The sequence below is a fragment of the Eubalaena glacialis genome, chromosome 14 (assembly GCF_028564815.1).
Source record: "Eubalaena glacialis isolate mEubGla1 chromosome 14, mEubGla1.1.hap2.+ XY, whole genome shotgun sequence".
Taxonomy (NCBI): Eukaryota; Metazoa; Chordata; class Mammalia; order Artiodactyla; family Balaenidae; genus Eubalaena; species Eubalaena glacialis.
In genome coordinates, this window is record NC_083729.1 from 93,770,971 (window position 1) to 93,792,520 (window position 21,550).

General features: G+C 51.3%; 1 protein-coding gene across 4 annotated transcripts in view; it reads left to right on the forward strand.

The window, feature by feature from the left end:
- LIMS1 (LIM zinc finger domain containing 1) overlaps nucleotides 1–21,550 on the forward strand; it is a 103,003-nt gene that overhangs the window by 71,423 nt on the left and 10,030 nt on the right. For 2 of the 4 annotated variants that reach the window (XM_061210506.1, XM_061210509.1), the window contains exons 1-3: nucleotides 10,650–10,994; nucleotides 14,354–14,513; nucleotides 21,267–21,333. In XM_061210506.1, coding sequence (XP_061066489.1) covers nucleotides 10,816–10,994; nucleotides 14,354–14,513; nucleotides 21,267–21,333 — 406 coding nt within the window. In that variant the 5' untranslated portion in view covers nucleotides 10,650–10,815. Of the gene's footprint in view, nucleotides 1–10,649; nucleotides 10,995–14,353; nucleotides 14,514–21,266; nucleotides 21,334–21,550 lie in introns of those variants that run through there. The other 2 variants (XM_061210508.1, XM_061210507.1) reach the window with 1 other exon arrangement.

Consider the following 21,550-nt stretch of genomic DNA (forward strand, 5'->3'; position numbering starts at 1 on the left):
CAGCGAGTGCACAGACTGCCTTCTGGATGAGGAGACGTGGGCGTCGCCCCCTGAGCCTTCATGCCGTTGTCTTCCGGGTGGTGACCGCCCAGGTGATGCCCTGTCCCCGCCCCACTCCGTGCTGAAGGTGCTCAGCCATCTGTCTGACTCAGTGTTTTTACCATGACGGCAACGTAAGGTGTGGATTTTGTCCTTGAGAGCTGTTCTTGTTTTTCTGTCCTGTCGCTTTTGCCAGCATCTTACCCTTAGTAATTGATTTGGTGGGTTTTTTTTTTTTTTAATTCACCCCAGAAATTCTTTTTTTAATTAATTAATTAATTTATTTATTTTTGGCTGTGTTGGGTCTTCGTTTCTGTGCGAGGGCTCTCTCTAGTTGCGGCAAGCGGGGTCCACTCTTCATCGCGGTGCGCGGGCCTCTCACTGTCGCGGCCTCTCTTGTTGCGGAGCACAGGCTCCAGACGCGCAGGCTCAGTAGTTGTGGCTCACGGGCCTAGTTGCTGCGTGGCATGTGGGATCTTCCCAGACCAGGGCTCGAACCCGTGTCCCCTGCATTGGCAGGCAGATTCTCAACCACTGCGCCACCAGGGAAGCCCCGATTTGGTGGGTTTTTTTAATTTATCCTTTGAATACAGAATTCTCTTCTGTATCTGAAAGGAGAAAACGGTCCCGTGAAATAATCCTGGTCATTTGTCTCCGTGGTTTAGAGCATTCCCATCCGTGAAGCGCTCCTGATAGAACTAAGTCCACGTGTGGTGCAGCCTCGCAGACGCATGGCTGGAGGGCTAGCTGCTCTTGCTGTTACTCAGTCCACGTGGTCCTCTTCGTTTGTTTGCACTATTCTCAGCATCCGTCTTTTGATGGACTTTCTTAGGAGACTGAGCTCCTTGAAAACGCGATTATTTTGTTCTTTCTCTTTTCCCAGCTTAGTCATGTGACCTGGGCCAGCCTAGTTCTGATGGCATTTTTGCTTTCCTTTATACCATGACGAGAGATTGTTCTGGTTTGCGCTTTGCCGTGCTTGGTGTGGACCCGGGATGGGGCAGGTGCACGTGGCCTCCTGCACGGAAACCCTCCCACCCCCCATCAGCTCCATTTACGAGAGAATTGGAGCCCCGCAGTCAGGAAGGCTTAAGGTTGCTTTTATATCATTTAAGTAATTAAATGTGAAAGACGCAGCGCAGGCGCTGCCCAGAGCTCCGGAGCTTCCCCTGCACAGACCTTTCCTTCCACACCTTCCTGGGAGGTTTGTGGCTGAGGCGGGAGGGAGGGGGGCAGGACAGACACGGCAGGGGATGGGAGAGGACGGCACGGGAGGGGCAGAGGGACCGCTTCTCGGGGCGCGGGTGGGAGCTGACCTGGACCCCCAGCGATTTTATCACGTGACCCGCCACCCTGCCCAGTTTCACGTGTAGGTGTGGGTGTTTCCAGCTGCTGAGTGAGCCCTGTGCCTGTTACTGGATCTGGGCCCTGGGGTCTGAGCATGGCCTCGTGCCTCGATCTGGGTCCAATCAGGAGGGGAAACCCACACAGTGATTAGAAGGAGGAAGGTTCACTGCAACGATGAAGTTCCTGACTCTTACGGGCTGGGGGCCCAGGGCCGGGAAGAAGGGGCAGGATCTGAGCCCGCGGAGGGAGCCGGGAGCCGGCTGGTGGGATGTCCGCCTGGCCCAGTGCCCGGACCGGCTCGGAGCAGAGACCCGAGTGATGCTGTTGAGGAGCCAGCGGGCCTGCCTGAGGTCGGGTGGGGTCGGGCGTGACCACCGCTCCTCCAGACACACAGACCCCCTCCCCCTGAGAAAAGCCAGGGGACTGGCCGAGAGCTTTCTCCCTCAGCCTGCGGAACGGCCTTCAGAAACCCAGATCACCCGGTGCAGGGAGGGGTGCCGGGCGGACCAGAAGAGGGGGACACGCGGGACACACGTGGGCCCTCGGAGAGACGCCGGCCGGTGCCGGACACCACTGTTCAGGCCCCTCACGTCCTCCGACGGTCCCGCGGGGGCACCTAAGGCTCGGCAGCTGAAACATCTAAGGCTCCGGCCTTGCTGTGCACACCTCGTGAAATTTGAAGTGAATGAAAGAAAAGAAAGCTTTTTAAAGTTATCAAAAAAACACGGATTTTGCAGTTCCCCCACTTTGTCTTGTCCCATATTTTTCAAATGTTGCTTAATGTGCTAAAACATACATGAAAACATGTTCTTTGTTTAAAAGAAAAGCAGTGAGACATGTAGATTAAAATTTGAAAGGGTTGTTTTCACTTGAATGAAATGTTTCTGTCCTTTGTCCTGAAATTCTCACGGTTTTTTTTCCTTGAGGAGGGCCGACCTCACAATTAGCTCCATCACGGTCACAAGATAACTGGGCTGGCTTCCTCCCCCCAAGGCCTGCTGAAGGTCAGCTTTCAGGGAGCCGTCCCGGCTGAGTCAGAACTAAAATAAGGACCTAATGGAGAGCCAGAAAGCAAGTGGCGCCGGTGGCCCCCATGGCCGTGGAAGGGCTCGTGGACACACTGCAGGGATTTCCTCGTAAACCGGGCTTTCTCTGAAGTCCACACTCTTGCTAAAAATGCTGCCCTTTTGTATTTGAAATACGAGACCCTCTCAAGTTTGTCTGTTTTGGTCAGGACACAATAGATCCCGTAAAAAGGATGTTTCGGGGTGAGACGGTGTGTTTGTGGATCACAGTATGAGTGCCAGGGAGAAGTGACCTGAGAGTGGAGGGCTGCTCCAGGGGCGTTTTCCCATGGAGACGGCTAAACACGCAGAGAAAACGGCCCAGCCTGTAAGAGGAATTCTGAGCATGTTCTTCAAGCTGACCGAACCCTGCTTGTTTGAGTGACCGTGGGGACCCAGTGGGAGGGAACCTGGGAGCCCAGTTCCAGATTCCAGCCGTGATGACAGTTCGCGGGGTGGGGGCAGTTTCTTTACTGAGGGGATGAAACCAGGCTGAGGTTGTGAGTGAGACCCTTAGATGGAGTCATCCAGTCCCGGGGGAGGGCGGCAGTCTGCCCACCAGCTGGCCCATCCCATCCCCTGCGACTGCACACGGGGCTGGTCCAGCTGGCTGGGAGATGGGGGAGCGTGACGGGGCCAGTGGCGGAGTGTCTCCGTGCGGCTCCGGTCCCTCTGCAGGGTGGAGCAGGGTTAGATCTTCCCAAATCCCACGGCTCCCGGGCCCGCCGGTCAGCACAGGCGGAATGTCAGAGGAGCTTCACAGGAGGATCTGAGCGCCGGGCGGGCCTCAGAGGGCTGGAAGCTCCGGGAAAGCTCGGGAGAAAAGGGCCTGGAGTGTCCCTGTCCGCTTGGGTGGTGTCCTCAGTGCTGGGAATATTTGATCGTCACCAGTAAAGGCGATGGTAAACAACCACGTGGCAACAGCCCTCTCGAGTGTGTGTGGATTTTGACAAAAAAAGGGATCGGGTATTATCAGGCTGTCTCCACACACGGAGGTCTGGGGACGTCCCTCTGGCTTATACACGAGTTAACTCAGATTTTACGCCTGTTTGTGGCCTATCAGGCATACGCCGTACACCTGCTTTAATTAGTAAAGAAAAGTGCACACCGACAGAAGTCAAGTCCTTCTTCATATAAAGATATAAAGACTTCCCCAGACCTCTGTGTGTGGCAGGAATGTGGTGAGTCTTCTCTGCCTTTTGTACACTTTCTGTAACAAGCTGCACCGTGTCTGGGCCGACGGGGTCGGGGAGTCTAGCTCACCCCACAAAGCCGTGCAGTCGGGCCCTGCTGTCCCGGTGCCCCATGTCCCTGCACGCAGGGCTGCCCGCTGCACACATCATTCACCAGTTTTCTGCTATTAAAGATTTTGCCTTTTGCTCCTGTTGATGGAAATAATCAATAAACAATCTAGAACAGGAATAGAAAGGAGTTTGGGGCGTTTTTCTGAGCCAAACTGAGAGGACTCTAGGCCAGAAGACAGCCTCTCAGGTAACTCTGAGGAACTGCTCTGGAGAAGCAGGGTTTTCAGCACAGTTTTATATTTCATCAGAACAAAGAACATTAAACAAGCCAGGGATGCGTTCCTTCAAGGTTTAAAAACAACAGGCCAGCACATACGCAGTGAGTCAGCGTGGCCTTGGCACCTGGGGAGGGAGGCTTATCATCCAAGGAGGGCCAGCACTGGCGTCCCGGAAAGGGGGGCATTTCATCTTTACATTAACAAGGACGCTCTTTACTTCTGGTCACTGCGCACTTGTCTTTAATAATGAAAGCAGACGTACGGCGTATGCTTGATAGGCCACACACGGGCATAAAGTTTGAGTTATCTTGTGTATAAGCCAGAGTGACTTCCCCAGACCTCCGTGTGTGAGGTCGCCTTCCACGCTTCCCCGTCCCCCTGCTGCCCGGGCTGGGCCTGCACAGCAGGTGACAGGTGTGCAGCTCCCTCATTTCCACTGGGTTGGAGGAGGTGTGCAGCCGAGTCTCTTCACTCTGGCCCCTCGTGGTGGATGATTTCCTTCCCTGCAGCCAGGAGCTGGGAACAGTTTAACGGACGGGGCAGACGTCCTGGTAGCAGCAGTGCCCTGTCCCTCCCGTCCGTTGGAGGGAACGGGGCATTTGTGCAGGACGGGGATGTGAGAAGGACCTTTCCAGCACCGGTATCTTTACTGCATGTCACGATTGTTTTGTTTTCATAGGAGAGGAAAATCAGAGTAGGTTTTCCATTTGAGTGAAATAGAGAAACAGTGAAAATAGCTGGTTTGCCATCCCCACACTCCGCACGCCCCGGGTTCCTGTGGATAGAGGTTGGAGAAGCTCCTGCCAGGCGCTGGGGTCACATCCACACAGCGACTCTGCCTGTGTGACAGGGGCAGCATTAACAGCACGCTTCCTATGTCAGGACCCGCTTTTTACAGGCAGTCGGTCAACATGTTCAGCCACGTAGATGAGAACCTACTGTAGAGCACAGGAAACTCTACTCAGTACTTTGTAATGACCTATATGGGAAAAGAATCTAAAACACAGTGGATCTATGTATATGTATAACTGATTCACTTTGCTGTACCCCTGAAACTAACACAACGTTGTAAATCAGCGATACTCCAATAAAAATTTTTTTTTAAATGTAGATGAAATATTTGATAGTGGTGCATGTAATTCAGTTGTTGCTGTTTGAGGGAATTTGAATTTAAAAGGTGCCAGTTATTAAGAAGTTGGGGTTTTGACTTTGCCAGCCATGCCCAGGCTTACACTCAGTGTTTGAGCTGGTGGAAATAGCTGCCCTTTCTTGGTCTGTCGCCTCTGAGCAGGTTATTTGTCTTGGGCAGGGTGTTTCCTCAGGGGCGGAATTTGTTCTGGCTGAAATCATGGCGTTAGCTAGGTCGATGGACTTGAACCCTTCTGTGCAGGACACGGGAGTGGTCAGCTCAACAGCAGACGTGCTGCGTGTGGTTTGGCATCTAACACGCAGTCAGGCACACTCAGCCAGGGTCCCAGGCCCTGCCTGCTCTGGTCTGAGTGTTTGCGCACCCGCTCAATTCATGTACAGAAGTCCTAACCCGCGATATGGTGCTAAGAGGTGATGAGGTCGGGGGGCGGGGTGAAGGTCTCGTGAACGGGACGCACAGAGCCCCTGCCCCTGCGCTGTGTGTGGGCTCAGCGAGGAGGTGCCGGCCAGGACCCAGGGGAACGGGAGAGTCCTTACCGCACACGGCCGCGCTGGTGCCTTGGTCTCGGGCTTCCAGCCACCAGGACCGTGAGACATGAATTTCTGTTGTGTATAAGCCACCTGGTCGGTGGTGTTTGGCTACAGTGGCCCTAAAGGACTGAGCCACTGCCCAGCATACAACAAGTCTCTCCACTCTGGATGGACGTCTGGGGTCCAGGCCTGTCCTGGGGGATCCCCCAGAGATCCAGGTCAGCCTTGGTGAGGAGGAGGCCTGAGCTGGTGATGGAAACTCTGGGGAAGAACCTTTGGGAACCCAGGACCCAGGAAACCACCTTACAGGCCCACTGTTCAGAAAAAAATGGCTTTGGGATGTTTTATACAACAGCTTCCCACCTGCTTCAAGGGCTGTTTTGCTGCGCTGTATGGGCCGCAGTGATTTCAGTCAAGGGAGTTCAGATAAATGTTTTTCTTATGGTTACAATCACAGTCTAAAAGGATTGTTTGCATTTCTAAGAGTGACATTATTAAGTGCCAGAAATGGGTTAAAAGTAACAAAATGCCTGGCTATGAAAATTGAGCAATGGTGTTTACTTGGCCTCAGATTACCCCTTGCCCTCTTGGAGAAATTACACGCGTCTTTGAGCTCCACTCCGCATGGCTGGATGGAGACGTGCGGGACCAGCCGACGGTCCTGTGCAACCCTTTGGGCGTGTGGTGCCCTGACCAGTGGATGCCGCGTAGTCACGGGTCTGCCCTCGGCTCCAGGGCCCGGGGAGAGACGCACTTGTCACCTGCATGAGCGGTGGAGGGAACACGTGCATCCCTGGGCAGCTCCTGCCACACGTGGACGCGCCTGTGTGCTGAGCGGGCGCCTCTTACGTACCGGTTAGGTCTGTAGAATCGTGAGCACGTAGCAGAAGTTCCGTATGTTCAGATGTGACACGTGTGATGTAAGGAAGTTACTCGAGCAGTTACTTTTTAAGAAGCTGAGACCCCAACAGAAGGGCTGCCGAGGCCGGGCGCCCCCCCCACCCCCCCGGGATGCCCTTGGGGCCGAGGCGACCATCCATCCACTCCTCCCCATCAGCCGGTGGCCCTGCAGCCTCGCCTCTCGCTCCTGTGTTGTTTGAGCATGAGGGGCGCGTGGAAGGCACAGGGACTCCCCTCTGCCCTGAGAGCTTGTCTGCGAGAACCAGCTCCTGGGACGAGGCCGGCAGGGGGAGATGTGTGATGAAGGGCTGCGGCTCTTCCGTCTCCTCCCTTCAAACCTCAGCCTGCCCCTTGACCCAGCTCCCAGTTAGGCTACACCTCGGTGATTAAAAAAATGAAAGGAGGAAAGAATGAGATGCGGCAGATGTAAGCAGACGGAGCCTCGTCTACCCCTCCGCATCTGCTGCGGTGCCCTTGTGCTGATGGGCAGAGGGCACCTGGGCCTTGGACTCCGGTGGCAGGTCGGTGTCTCTGGGGCGACTGTGCGCCCTCGTCAGCGCGGTTCCAGCTGGAGGGAGAGGAAACCGGGAAAAAGGAGGGTCTCCTCCTGCTTCGCCTTCGCACAGTGTTCCCGAAACAGCAGAGCTTCAAGAGCGGAGGGACTCTTTACGAAGCTTCCAGCACAGTCTGAGAAGGACCTCGTGGAGGGTGTGGAAGAGTTAGTAGCTGGTGGGGAGGAGGGTCGGGGCGCGTCTCCTGTCCAAGCACAGCCTCTGGCGGCTCTGTCCGTGGAGAGATTGGCGAGCCTGGCTGCATTCAGGGCGCCGGGGAAACAAAACACACAACAGACCGATTTGCCCTGATCGCAACCTCAACTCTCAGCCTTGGTGATCAAGAATCAAGTCATTCTTTAGTGAGCGCTTTAGTTCATCAAAGGCACAGTTGAGATTAGTAGGACAAACACAAAGTAAATAGTAAGACACCTTCCTGTTCATTCTATACATCTCTGTAGCGTTTGAATTTTTTCCCAAATAACATGTATTACTCTTTTTCCCTTCTGTCAGTATGATTATCTGGTGGAGTGACATTTCTGACTTCTTTTTTGTACTTATCTGCGTATATGTGAACTTAATACATATACATAATAAAATTGGGACTACACACCTGTTAGAACAGCTAAAATAAATAATGATAACACCAAATGCTGGCGAGGATGTGGAGGAGTTGAATCTCTCGTGCTTTGCTGGTGGGCATGTACAGTGGTACAACCACTCTAGAAAACAGCTTGGCGGTTTCTTAAAAAACTAAACGTACCCTTCTCATACAACTCAGCAATCTCGCCCTGGAACATTTATCCCAGAGAAATTAAACCTTATATTCACCCGGAAACTTACCCACAGCTGGATTCACAACAGCCCGAAACCGGAAGCTACTGAAGTGTCCTCCAGTGGGTGATGGTTAAACAAGCTGTGGTGTGTGCACACCACAGAATACTACTCAGCAGTGGAACGAACAGGCAATCCGCATATGGACAACTTGGTGGGTCTCACGGGCATTTGCTGAGTGGAAAAGGCCAGTCTCAGACCGTCACAGGCTGCGTGATTCCCTCTGTGCAGCTGTCTTAGTCAGCTCGGCTGCTGTAACAAAAATGCCATAGCTGCATGGCTTAAGGAAGGCTTTGTTTCTCAAGGTTCTGGGGCCTGGGAAACTCAAGATCAAGGCTCCAGCGGATGCTGTCTGCTGGGGGCCCATGTCCTGGCTGGTGGGCGGCTGTCTCTGGCTGTCTTCTCGCCTGGGTGTCTCTGACCCCATCCTGGGGGATTAACGCCCCTCCCTCATGACCTCATTCGACCCTGGTGACACCCCACAGGGCCATCTCCAGACCCCGTTGCCTTGGGATTAGGCTGTCAGTATGAATTCTGGGGACACAGACATTCAGTCCACAGCAAAAACATTCTCTAAATTACAGTTACGTGGATGGAAAACAGACTAGGGTGTTGCTGGAGGGTGGGTGTGACCATCAGAGGGGACGTGAGAGAGGTCTTTGTGGGGATGGAAAAGCTCCAGGTCTGGATGGGGGTGGCGGTTACACGAATCTACAAGGTGTGACAAGGTGACACAGAACTGTACACACATCGTGCTGGCGTCAAGAGTCCTGGTTTTGATTGTACATAAGATGTAGTCATTGGGAAGCTGTGTGAAGGGTACAAAGGTCTTCTCTGTACAATCTTTCTAACTTCCTGTGACTATAATTATGTCAAAATAAAAAGTTTAAAATGTGATTGCAGGTCCTTCACATTATCTTTAATTCCTTGCTGGATGAGAGACTTCATTGCGTCGTGTGTTCAGGAACCATCAGCTTCTCCGCAGTCCTGCTTTCCTGTCTAGTAGAGATGGGACTAGTCGTTATGGAGGGAATGAAATAATTGGTTACGTTTTTAGATGTGCCAACAGCAGCTGATTTTCATGGTTTTCCAGACCAGGTAGATGGATGATTAGCCCCTTTCACTCACCAACAAGTACCTGTTACGCATCTTTGTGTCTGTGTGTGTCAGTGTATCTGTGAGTGTCTGTGTGTCAGTGTGTGTCTGAGTGTGTGTGTGTCAGTGTGTCTGTGTGTGTCTGTGTGTCTGTGTGTCTCTCCACACCAGCTGTCTCCTTCCCTCTCTATTCCACATGGTCACTGTAAACAAAAATGTTTTAACCATGAGGCTGTTTCTTTCCTGTGTAAAGATGGCGAGCCTCTTGCTCCATCCCCTGCAGGCTCTGGGCCGGGGCCATTCTGACCTGTACCCTGAGATCCTTAGGGTTCAGAGTGGGGAGAGCATGTCTCATTTTCGGCCTCTAGCCCCATTTTGTATGCACTACCCAGCCTTTCTAGATAACCTGTTTTGCTCCCCAGTAATTAGGTGTAACCGTTTTCCCACAGAGAGTTAGCATCTCGTCTCTGGGATCAGACCACCTGGGTTTAAATCTCGACTCCACCACCAACTTACTGGTTATCCAGCTTCTTTGTGCCCTGGTTTCCCCACCTGTACCTCCTGGGGACACGGCAGTGAGCACCTAGGAATGCTGTTTACAGTTCTGGCCGTCATGCTGCGGACGTCTCAGACGCGTTTTGTCTGTTTGCTGATGATTTCATGGCCCTTCTGTCTCTCGTGTGACCTGCTCTGTCAGTCAGTGTGCCTTTCACCTGCTCCCTAGGTTTCCTTTTTTTCTTTTTGATTGATTAAAACACTAAATTTTTTTTTTTAAAAACCCACTAAATATAATTTCAGCATCTTATATAACCATGTAGGCTTAAATTTTTTTTAATTTTTAAAAAATTATTTTCTTGACGTTTTAAAATTGAAGTATAGTTGTACAATATTGTTTAAGTTACAGGTGTACAATCTAGTGAGTCACCATTTTTAAAGGTTATACTCCATTTATAGTTATTAGAAGATACTGGCTGTATTCCCTGTGCTGTGCAGTATAGCCTTGTAGCTTATTTGTTTTATACGTAGCAGTCTGTGTCTCTTAGCCCCCCGCCCCTGCCTCCCCCTCCCCCCTTCCCTCTCCCCACTGGAAACCACTAGTCTGTTCTCTGCATCTGTGAGTCTGCTTCCTTTTTGTTGTGTTCACTAGTCTGTTGTATTTGTTAGATTCCCAACTGCTCCCCTTGGTCTGGGGGGAGGCACAGGGGTGCCGGGAGGTCGGTTTGCAGAGATCGGGCCCCTTTCACTGCCCCAGGGCACCGTGTCCTCATCGCTTCACGGCTGACCCTGGTGCGCTGGAGCCGACAGGGGTGTGGAAGGAGCACAGCGAGCCTGCAGCGCATCCTTTATCCTTTATCTTTTATCCGTGACAAAGGCCCAGAAGGACTGGCTGCCTTGGTTACTGGCTCAGCTGGGGCCAAACGGAAGGAGTTGTAACTGGACGCCGGCTCTTCCCCTGCCGAGCCTGGGACTGAGCTGTCACTTCGCCAGAGTCACGGAGCAGGGTTCATGCCTGCAACCCCGCACAGCTGTTCCATCCGCCCAAGGGCGGCCGGGCCGCCGCACAGCCGGTCCCGTGTGCGCGGGGAAAGTTCCTGGAGCTTCCAGACCCTCAGCGAATCCACGCCGTCTCGGGCACAACTGCCTTGCCCGGAGCTCTTAATGTGAAGGGGCCGGCGCGACCCTGGAGCCGCTGACGTGTGGGAGCGGGGAGGGGAGTGACCGGGACGCCGCCTGGGTGTCGTGCCTCCGTCCGGGTCCCTCCGGTCCCCCGTTCCGCTCCGCGATGGCACTCCCGGGCCCGCGCCCCGCTGCCATCCCGGAGGGCGAGGAGGTCCCCCCGGCGGCCTGTAACGGGGAACACCGGGCGCCCTGCGGCCAGGATGAGAGGGCCGTGTCCAGGCTACAGCGCAGGCACAGCGACGTCAGGGTCTACAAGGAGTTTTGTGACTTCTACATCAAATTGTGAGTGCCCCTCCCAGCCCTCTCCTGGGGCTCGAGTTCCCTGCCTTGGGCTTTGACACCACCCCACCTTCAGTGGGGCCTCCCAGGGTGGAGGGGGCGTCCAGCGCTGCCTTCAGTGGCTGCCCGTGCAGCCCTGAGGTCTCCCTGTTGGGAGCTGGGAGTGCCTGGGGCCTCCAGGGAGTCATTAGCCAGGAGGAGCGTTTAACGGGCCTGAGTCTCTGTTTCCACCCATCCCTTCACTGCGCTTTTGCAACAGATGTTGCTTCTCTTCACAGCTACTGAGGAGCTCTGTTTAAGACTAATTGGGCAATTATAATTACACTGTAACCAAAATACTTGGTAAACTGTCAAGAGGCTTTTAGGGTTTACATTTCTGCACTTTAACGCTGGAGGTTTTGTTTCGCACGCTTTGATAAACGAGGCACTTGAACAAGGGAAAGCTCGAGGTTTTCTGTGTGCAGCTGATGTGTGGAAGCAGGTCGGCCAAAGCAATTCTGACCGGACAGTTACAAAGGCTTTTCTGTTCCCCGAGGTGTACGTTTCCTGACAGAAAGGAAAAGGAAAAGGAAAAGGAAATCCTTTTCTGAAAAATTAGCCTATTAATTATAACTAACCAAGTGACAGCTCTATCATCCCTGACTTTTAATAAGTAGCTTCTATCATCTGTGTTAACTGTGACAGTCGCTGTGGAAAGAATGTGTGTGTCAGTTTCCCATCCAGGGGATGCTGGCCATTGGGGACACTGTGCCTGCAGGGTCGGAGGTGTATGGGAACTCTCTGTATCTTCCACTCAGTTTTGCTGTAAACCTAAAACTGCTCTAAAAACAGCCCATTAAAAAAAAAATACACGGTGCCAGAGGGTCAGAGACAAGAGAGGAAGGGAAATAATGTAAACAGTTGAGTAGGTGGGTGAGACTATTGGTTGGTTGGTTGTTTTCCTGGAAGTTTCCTCTAATGTTCTGTTTCTTTTCTTCTCCTGCTTGTTATTAAAATGAGTACTTCTTCAAAAATACATATTACTTTATCTCTAAAACTACTTTATTTTTCCTGTGTGTTGGGAAAACTTGTCTGTATAATGTGTCTATCTGTTTTCTAACTATTTGAGTATTTGAACTTGAATGTAAACGGTCTATAGTGTAATGAGTATAAATAGGTCAATGATAAACATTTTGATCTTGGGACCCGTTTACATTCTTAAAACAATATTGAGGTCTCCAGATAGCTTTTGTTTTATCAGCATTTACTGTATTAGAAAATAAAACTGAGAAAAATTTTAAGTATTTATTAGTTCACTTAAAATAACAATAAGCTCATCACACATTAATAATATTAATACATATTAATATTAATTAAGTTTTTATGAAAAATGTTTCCAAAATGAGAAAACTTGGGGAGAAGAGTGGCATTGTATTACATTTTTGCAAATCTCATTAATGTCTGTCTTGATAAAACTGTTTCACCTGCATTCATCCTTCTGCAATATGTTGTTGTTTCACATGACGTTTATAAAGAACATGTGGCCTCCCACAGAGATGTGGGAAAAGGGAGGACATTTCCACCCCGAGAGGGTCACTGATCTAGGAAATCATGAGTCAGGATGTTCCAGGATTTCTTCTTTTGTAGCTCTCTTGGGGTTCTACTAAAATCATTGAGAATTTGGTGACTCTTTTGAGAAAGTTTTAAAGTAATAATAATGCTTCATATTTGAGTAGCATCTTCTGGTTTCCAAAGTGGTTTTATATACTTGTTCTTATTTCGTCCTCAAAGTGGTCCTAGGCCCATGGGGGCAGCTGTGGGCTGAGCACACCTCGTCAAGGGACGCCTGTGGATGCTGGCCGCCCCTTTGGAGAAGGGGGGCAACAAGCCTTTCCAGAGCTTTGATAAAACTACCACCGTTCGTCTGGCTTATGGCAAAGCCAGGTGTCGAAGGGAGTTGATGGGTTTTTCTCCCTGATCCACAGTAATTTTGCAGTGACAAAGTAGAAAATTCAATTTAGTATGAGACTCAGGTCAGGTTTGCCACAAGCAGTGAGGCTGCCTCCCTTCCTTCCTTTTCTGGTGGCGTTTTAATTGAGTTTTGCTTGGGGTGGGGTTGTGAACATGGCACTTCTGGTGGGGTGTGAATACCCCAGGGCAGGATACTGCTGGGTGAGAGCTCTAGGGGAAGAGGGCGGGGTTGTCTTCCGCTGGGGTAGGCGGGGGTGAAGCATGCGCTGTGCCAACCTTGCTAAGGAAGCAGTGAGATGTAGGCTGAGATGTAGGCTGTGACGGGACGGGGCAGCCCGTCTGCCTGCGGGAGGGACCCCCCGCCCACCTGCCGCATGGGGGGCTGGGAAGGTTCGGAGGACGTCGGCGATGACTACCCCAGGTGGGCTGACTGGGTGTCTGGGTGGAGAGAAGCTGCCCCGGGGCCGGCCACAGAGCAGAGCGTGTGCTCTGAGTGGGGTCTGGATATCTGAAAATAAACTTGCAAACCACGAAGCTGGCTGGGCCAGTGCCTGCTCTGCCTGGGGACCTTCCCACCTGGAGGCCGTTCCTTTATGTGAGATTCAGAGTAAGCAGCGGTCTGGTCACGGGCTTGATTGGATGCTTTTCCTCCAGGCTGCACAGGGTTGGGTGGGACGTGGGCCTTTACTGGAAGCGCCCGCGTGTGCTGGGGTCCAGGGGGACCCCGGCCCGGACTCACCAGCCGGGGTCTCGTAGAGGTTCCTCTCACATCCTCTCGAGCATTTGACGTGACACCGTCATCTGGTTGTGACTCGTGGGCGGGGGACCTGGATTCTGGGCCTGTGTCTCCCGTGAACTGGACAGCTTTGCAAGGTTGGGCTCGTTCGTCCCTGAACCTGCACTTCACCATCTGTAAAACGATCTTCAGAGTGGAAAATTCTGTGCTTTTAAGATACATTTTGTAATATTAGTGTTCAACATTTGTCTTCCCAATTGGATTATAGGGCTAAGGCGTTTGGCGGATTGTAGAGCTACTGAAGCTGCTTTCGGCAGGCCCTCACGGCGGGTGCGAGGGGGCCTGCGTCTGGCCGGGCCTTCGGCGTGTCCGGACCCACGTGGGGGGGACTTAATGAGGCCGCTTGTCAGGCTGTCGGCTCAGCCCTTGAGGCGGCTCTCGGTGCCCCCTGCGTCCCTGCCTCCTGCAAGGTGGTGTGGGTGCGCTCGTGGGCATTTGGCAGGGGGTGCAGGAATGTCGGCGAACCAGAGGGTCTGCACCCCGGACGCTGGGTGGGGTTGAGACCTTGGGTCGCAAGCGGGAAACGGGCTTTATGGACAAGATACGATTGCTGTGGCCTCAGACTGAGCTCCCGGGAAGGGCCGCGTCCGTGACCTGTGTCCCTTGTGTGTTGCAGCAACATGGCCAACGCCCTGGCCAACGCCAGCTGTGAGCGCTGCCGGGGCGGCTTCGCGCCCGCCGAGAAGATCGTCAACAGCAACGGCGAGCTGTACCACGAGCAGTGCTTCGTGTGTGCTCAGTGCTTCCAGCAGTTCCCCGAGGGCCTCTTCTACGAGGTGGGTGCCGGCGGGCAGCAGCCACAGGCGGTGCGCGAGGGCGGGGGTGGCCCTGGGCCGTGACGCTGGCGGGTCCCGGGGGCTCGCCCGCCCGCCCTGCGGGTGCTCCCCGCCCCGCCCCAGCACGGCCCGCTTCCTCTGGCCCCACGACTCCCAGCACCTGTGTCCTAAAGGGGCTCTTGTTTGGGGGGGAAGGGGGCACCCCCTCCGTATCCAGCTCTTCTCTGTGTCTCCTCTTCTTCCCCAACACTTGTTCTCCCTGATCCTGTGGTGTCACCACGTGGCCCGCGCTCGCGTGTGTTCATTCTGACCAGTCCTGAAACCCCCTTCTCACGTCTACTTTGGGGGGGCTGGTCTAGGGATGACTCCGAGCTGTGAGCGAGGACGACAGTGTGTGTGTGTGTGTGTGCGCGCGCGCACGCGTGTGATCACCTCCTTACGCATTTGCACGTGTCTCTCTATGTGATAATACATATACGTAGAGTTATGTGATACCCAGAGATGGCCACTGTTTGATTTCTCCTTCTCCTTCTACCAAGCAGATTTTAAACTTTTCTGTTTTACAGGCCATTCCTGAGGAAGGAACGGTGGTTTTTAAAGGTCATTAGTAAGTCAGTTGTTGGCCAACTCGACAGCATTTTCCCATAGAAACAGTACCCCTGGGAGGGAAGCTCCCGGCCAGCCTGCGGCACAGCGTGTCGGGACACAACTCAGGGAACACCATGTTATTCACTCAGACGCATTTTTCCAGCTCCTGCTGTGTCCCAGAAACACACGTTCCCTACGACAGAAACCCGTGCAATTGGAACGAGAATCTCGCTTTCCGTGAAGGGCGATGGCTTTCGGGCTGGGAACGGCAGGGGACAGTTTGGGGGCTGAGCGGAAGAGGGGACCCAGTGACCCACAGCCGGAGGGTGGGGCTGCCCTGGGTGCCGAGGAGGGTGAGGGGAGCAGGAGGAGAGGGGGTGGGGCGGGGGCTGAGGTCTCACGAGGCTCTCCAGCCTCTAAGCCGGAGCAGGGCGGTCAGACCCAGAGCACATTTACGGGGCTCCAGGGAGCCTGCCCTCGAGCAGACATTGGTCTCCACACCCTGGAAAGCCTTTTCTTCCTTGAGGCCCAGAGAGGCTGAAATGCCCTTGCTGACAGCAGATTAGTGACATAAATGGGATTAGAACCTAGTTTGGTCCTCTAATATCCGATATGGTGTTCTTTCCCTGACATACTCTTTTCAAATCTAAGATCTTTTTATTGAAATGAGTAATTATGACAAAGGGCTTAGGAGAGAGATTCCAGGGGAGCAAGAGAGAAGAAAGGCAGGCTCTGTTTTGCAGACATTTTTCTTATTTCCATGCCCCGCTGTTCCCTCTCTGTCGCCTTCTCTTTCCCATGCTGTGCGTCTGCCGGCCACATCGTGCAGCAGGCCCGGGTGATGAGCGCGAAGCAGGCGGCACGTGCAGTGCCCGTCGGTTAGCCGGCCCCGGCCACGCTCCAAGCAGGGTCCCCGTCCTCGCACTGCTGGCCCTCTGTGCTGGATGGCGCTTTGCTGTGGGGCGTCCCGTGTGTCGTAGGGTGTTAGAAACGTCCCTCGTCTCTCCCCTTACATACCCAGTTGTGACAACCGGAAGTACCTACCCACATTGCCGGCTGTCCCCTGGGGAGCACAGCCACCCTCGGCCGAGACCCGCTGCACTGACACCTCTTCCCGTAGGTAATGAACTTCCCCGTGCTGGCAGCAGGTTGGTTCTCAATGGCTCGTTCCCCAGGCCGTGTACGCAGAGCCCTGCTCAGAGCAAGACCTCCTCGTGGTCCGTCTCTAAGAATCTGACTGCAGTCAGAGTGGATTCTTGTGCCATAAAATGTACTTAGAAAGTATTTCTAGAAAGAACTCACTTAAGAAAGACCCTAAAGAAAGCATACGCCTTCTTGTGTAAATTGGCACAGGGAGATAAGTACAGGCAGACCTCGGATAGTGTGGGTTTGGGTGCAGACCACCCAACAAAGCGAGTATTGCAATAAAGCGAGTCGCACGAAGTTTTTGGTTTCCCAGAACATAGAAAAGTTATATTTACACTATATGTAGTCTATTAAGTTACAGTAGCATAATGGCTAAAAAACAACATACACACCTTAGTTAAAAACAATGCTGTTGGGGGCTTCCCTGGTGGCGCAGTGGTTGAGAGTCTGCCTGACAATGCGGGGGACATGGGTTCGGGCCCTGGTCTGGGAGGATCCCGCATGCCATGGAGCGGCTGGGCCCGTGAGCCACAACTGCTGAGCCTGCGTGTCTGGAGCCTGTGCTCCGCAGCCGGGGGCGGGGGGGGGGGGGGGGGCGTGATAGTGAGAGGCCCGCGCACCGCGATGAAGAGTGGCCCCCGCTTGCCGCAACTAGAGAAAGCCCTTGCACAGAAACGAAAGACCCAACGCAGCCAAAAATAAATAAATAAATAATTAATTAATTAAAAAAAAAAAATAATGCTGTTGGAAAAATGGTGCCGACAGGCTCGCGGGAAGCAGGGTTGCCACAAACCTTCAGTGTTTAGAAAACACGCTATCTGCGAAGTGCAATAAAGTGAGATGTGCTTGTACGCATCCTTGGGCAGCTCATCACTCAGCTGTAACGAAAACATCGTCGTCATTTACCAGAAGCCAAGACACACTTTCTGTGTAGTAACTAGAACTGCTCCCCACACTGAAATTCAGTTTTCTCTTTTTGAAGATTCTACTTCTACATTTTAATTTTAAATAACTTTTAATTACTAATGATTATAAAAGTTATCCATCTTTTTTTTTTTAATATAAATTTATTTTTGGCTGCGTTGGGTCTTCGTTGCTGCGGACGGGCTTTCTCTAGTTGCAGCGAGCTGGGGCTGCTCTTCATTGCGGTGCGCGGGCTTCTCATTGCGGTGGCTTCTCTTGTTGCGGAGCACGGGCTCTAGGCGCGTGGGCTTCAGTACTTGTGGCTCGAGGGCTCTAGAGCGCAGGCTCAGTAGTCGTGGCGCACGGGCTTAGTTGCTCCGCGGCACGTGGGATCTTCCCGGACCAGGGCTTGAACCCGTGTCCCCTGCATTGGCAGGCGGATTCTTAACCACTGCGCCACCAGGGAAGTCCCCGAAAGTTATCCATCTTTCAACTTTATCCATATCGGAAGACAGTGATCAAGTAAGAATAAAACACTGCGTGTGATTCATGATCCTTACTTTGGTGTTGCGGTTAAATCTTGAGAGAGAAGCCTGTCTTCGTGGGCTGTCAGTTTTGCCCATCATTCTCCAATAACGTGGAGAAGTGTTTGTAAAACGGCCAAGTCACAGGCGGTTGATTAAATGCCATTTCCAGGGGGAAACACCCATTTGGCCCCCAGGCCCTGACACTGTGTGTGGCCATGACACCACTTCCTAAATCTCATTTTGTGACATCAGGGATTTCCTCCAAAAGGATTATCTTAATTTTTCCCCAAAGGAAATGGTTTGTGAAATAAAGGGGAACCAACAGTTCCAGAGTGACGTGATTCCAGAAAAGTTACCGACAGGATGGAGCGGGGGAGGCCAGGCAGCCTGCCCAGCTCGGCTCAGGACACCTCACCTTTCTCTCTCCTTAGTGTGAATTCCCCCAATATGACCCCCGCCCCCCCATCACAAATGCATAACAGGAAAGACCCATTTGTGGTGAGTGATTTAGTGGGAAGACTTTACAAAGAGGTTACTTCCCTCGTTTCCTCTAATATGGAAGGAATCATGATTCCTCAGGAAGCTGGACCCTGGGGGCAATGCTGGTGGGCAGGAAACCTGGGAAGACTTCTCACATCTGCATGTGGCTGGAGGTGAGACCATCAGAACAGTTTCAAATTCTGAGCTTTCTTTAAAGCGGCAGGATTCTTCTTTTCCCCCAAAGAGAATCTTCATGGAACTCCAAACCAAACTTAGAACCATTAAAAGCAGGGCTGTTCTTGGCTAGGGTCCCCTCCCCATCCTGGCGGGTCCCAGGCTTCTTTGGCATTTTGTTAAACATTGCGAATTTGGAGCATTAATTTTTCTTATTCTACAGGCTTGTTCTATGATAAACCAGTTCTGGGTTGTACCTAGAAAGACAGTATTCATGGAAGTTTGAGTCTTCCAACTTGATGCGTTCTGACTTTTCTTCATTTCACACCCTAGAGTTTTACTTTGGATCAGCCTCCGGCCTTTCTCCTGCGCTCAGAAATCGAGCCATAGTATGTCTGATCATTTCTACATGCTTAGAAAAGAGGCACCTCGTTCTAGCAAAAGAAGCTCTCCCTTTGCAGAAGTCTTCATTTGGGGGAGCACACCCCGGGCATGCAGGGGGGTTGCCATAGGGATGGCTTCAAGGGCCCATTTCTGGACCCTCAGATTCTGGTCTCAGGGCCTGTTCATCCTAAAATCGATTTGCCTGATGATATTTTTGTATTCACGATAGCGCTTAGTCCTCGCCCTTGACGAAAGGAAGGGATCTGAAATCTTACTCTGACGAATTGCTCTAGGATCCCCATCAGAAGAGATTTTTGGGGGGGGTCCCTAAACCCACAGGGCTACCCACCTTTCCCGGCCTTATGTATTCTCTTGCTAAGGATGCAGCCCAGCTGAGGAACCGTATTGGGTGTTCTGTATGCAGATAGATGGCAGGTTTGGGAATGTGGGGAGTCGTCGTGTGACAACTGTCTTTTAGGACTTTGCCCTAATCTCGTCCCCTAATTTCAAAAGGACTCATCGTTTTAAGGCAGAGAGAGGCGTGGAGAGAGGCTGCGGAAGGGCGGGCGCGGTGGGAGCCGAGCAGAGCAGGCGTGACGCTCACCGGGCCCCGAGCGGGTCACGGTCCAGCCGGGCTGCGTCCACGGCAGCGTCCTTAAGCCCCACCGTGTCCTGCCCACCTGAATCACAGCTTTAAAGACTTATTCCAGCCACAAGCGGCCCTAAGCTTTTCAGTCTTCTACTAACAAATACAACATATATGCCAACTGCTGGCCTCCTTTTGCTTTGTTTTTTTAAGCAATATGTGTCTTTCCCTGTTCATTAAATGCAGAGTCATTGCTGATCATTTCTTTTATTTTTCTCCTTACACTTGATTTTAATGGGTCTCAAAAGTCTGTGATAGATCTTTGGTCGAGTTATTTCCATCGAAAATACTGATTTTAAAAACTGATAAATTAAAACTGCCACTCGCGCGCGCACAAGCCACAAAACACTCTCCTTCCGAAGGCTTTACGACGCCTTGTTACCATTACCCAGCCTTTCACTAGTAAACTTAAGTGGCAAATTGAGACAGTTTGAGTCTCCTTCCTCCACTGAACAAGACGGGGTGGCAGGTAAAAATTTGATCATTTCTAACTACAGTTATTTCTTCATTTTTATATTATGTTTCTTTAAAAAATTACTGATAAAAGCTCAATATCAGATTTCTATGAATGTACACAGTATACAGTCAGTAAAGGAACATATCTCACTTATAAATAACTTCTGCTTTGGGCTACACGTTACAATGCATTGTGACGGAATATTGAGTAATAATGTATTGAGTTAATATCTTCTGTTTGTAACTTTAAAAAATAGACTCATTAAATGTATCAGAGCTCATTCATTTGAGTTTAAAAATGAAGTAAGACTTTTTGTGGCACAAGATAAATCTGCTTTGCCCGGAATGCCAGTTAAGCTGTAGGGGATATGGTCAATAAATTGAATGAGCTAAATCTGCAGTTAATTTCCATAATTGAGGAGATTGAGTTGACAACTGGAACATCATTAAGTATGGATTTTGATAATCAAACAATATGTGGTTTTGACAAATAACTTGTAAGGAGCTCAGAGATTCAAAGGGACGCATTATATAATTCCCACGACTTATTTACGTGAAAAGGGTACAAGCAACCCCCAAAATAGAAAATAAATCTAGAATTAATGTTGAACCCTGAGTCTCCCAGGGGTCAGTCATCTGTATCCATGGAAGCATAAAATAATGGTGAGGGTAAAGAGTGGCCCTGCTCATCTCATTAGGGTTTGCTTCTCATGTAAATAATTAAATGGTGAATAAAATGTAACATTCGTAACATACCTATGTTTTCATCATTTGTATACCAACAGTCATTGTAATGATAACTTAATCCAGAAGAAAAAGAATGTTAACCCTTAGGGCCTTATGGATTTGGAAAGTAAAACAAATTTTAAAGTTTCACAATACATTTTAATTGCAGAGAAATATGGTAGGATGATCAGTTAAAGACCTTAGTGGAAAAAGTATTGTTGTAGCATAAAACTTTTGGGGGGAAATGAAAGGAAAACAGTTCAAGGAGAGAAATGAAGGATACATTTTCCACCTATAGGAAAAGAATATTTTTTAAAATGGGTTTTGGCCCCATTTAAAAATGTTTACATTTTTAAAAATATGCTAGCACATTTACTGTTCGTAAGTACGTATTTTCAACGTGGGGGGAGGTTTGTACGTCTGTGAACATTTTCCGGGGGGCTGTCTGTGGCTCTTGTCCGATCCCTCCGGGTGGAGCCAGCGTGGAGGAGCTCACCCTTCTCTGGGGGCGGAGGATCAGTTCTGGCCTCAGCGGGTCTTGCCCGTGCCCACACTAGGTGCCGGGAAGGTACCGAAGTGTGTCCGCCTTTACGTATCTCAGGAGGATTACAGATTCTGGGCAGAGCTTTAGTCCAGAAACCTCTTCCTCCAGTCTCCGCAGAAAAATTCCATTCATCCCGGGATTGTTTCCTATTTACGAGCCGGCGGTACTTTCTGTTTCAGTTTGAAGGAAGGAAGTACTGTGAACATGACTTTCAGATGCTCTTTGCTCCGTGCTGTCACCAGTGTGGTAAGTTTCACTGCCGAATGCACGGTGAAAAGTAAGTTTCCTTCAGAACGCCTTCATAGCACGTGCTCATAGGAAGGAAAGCGTGCAGGTGCTTTGTCAGCCCTCTTCCCGTCAGTAATATTAATGACGCTTCTCAGGGCCTGTAGGGTGAAGGTAACCCCAGGACTCACCGGACTTCTGTTCGATGCCCCGTAGGATTCCTTTCTTCCCTGTCAGT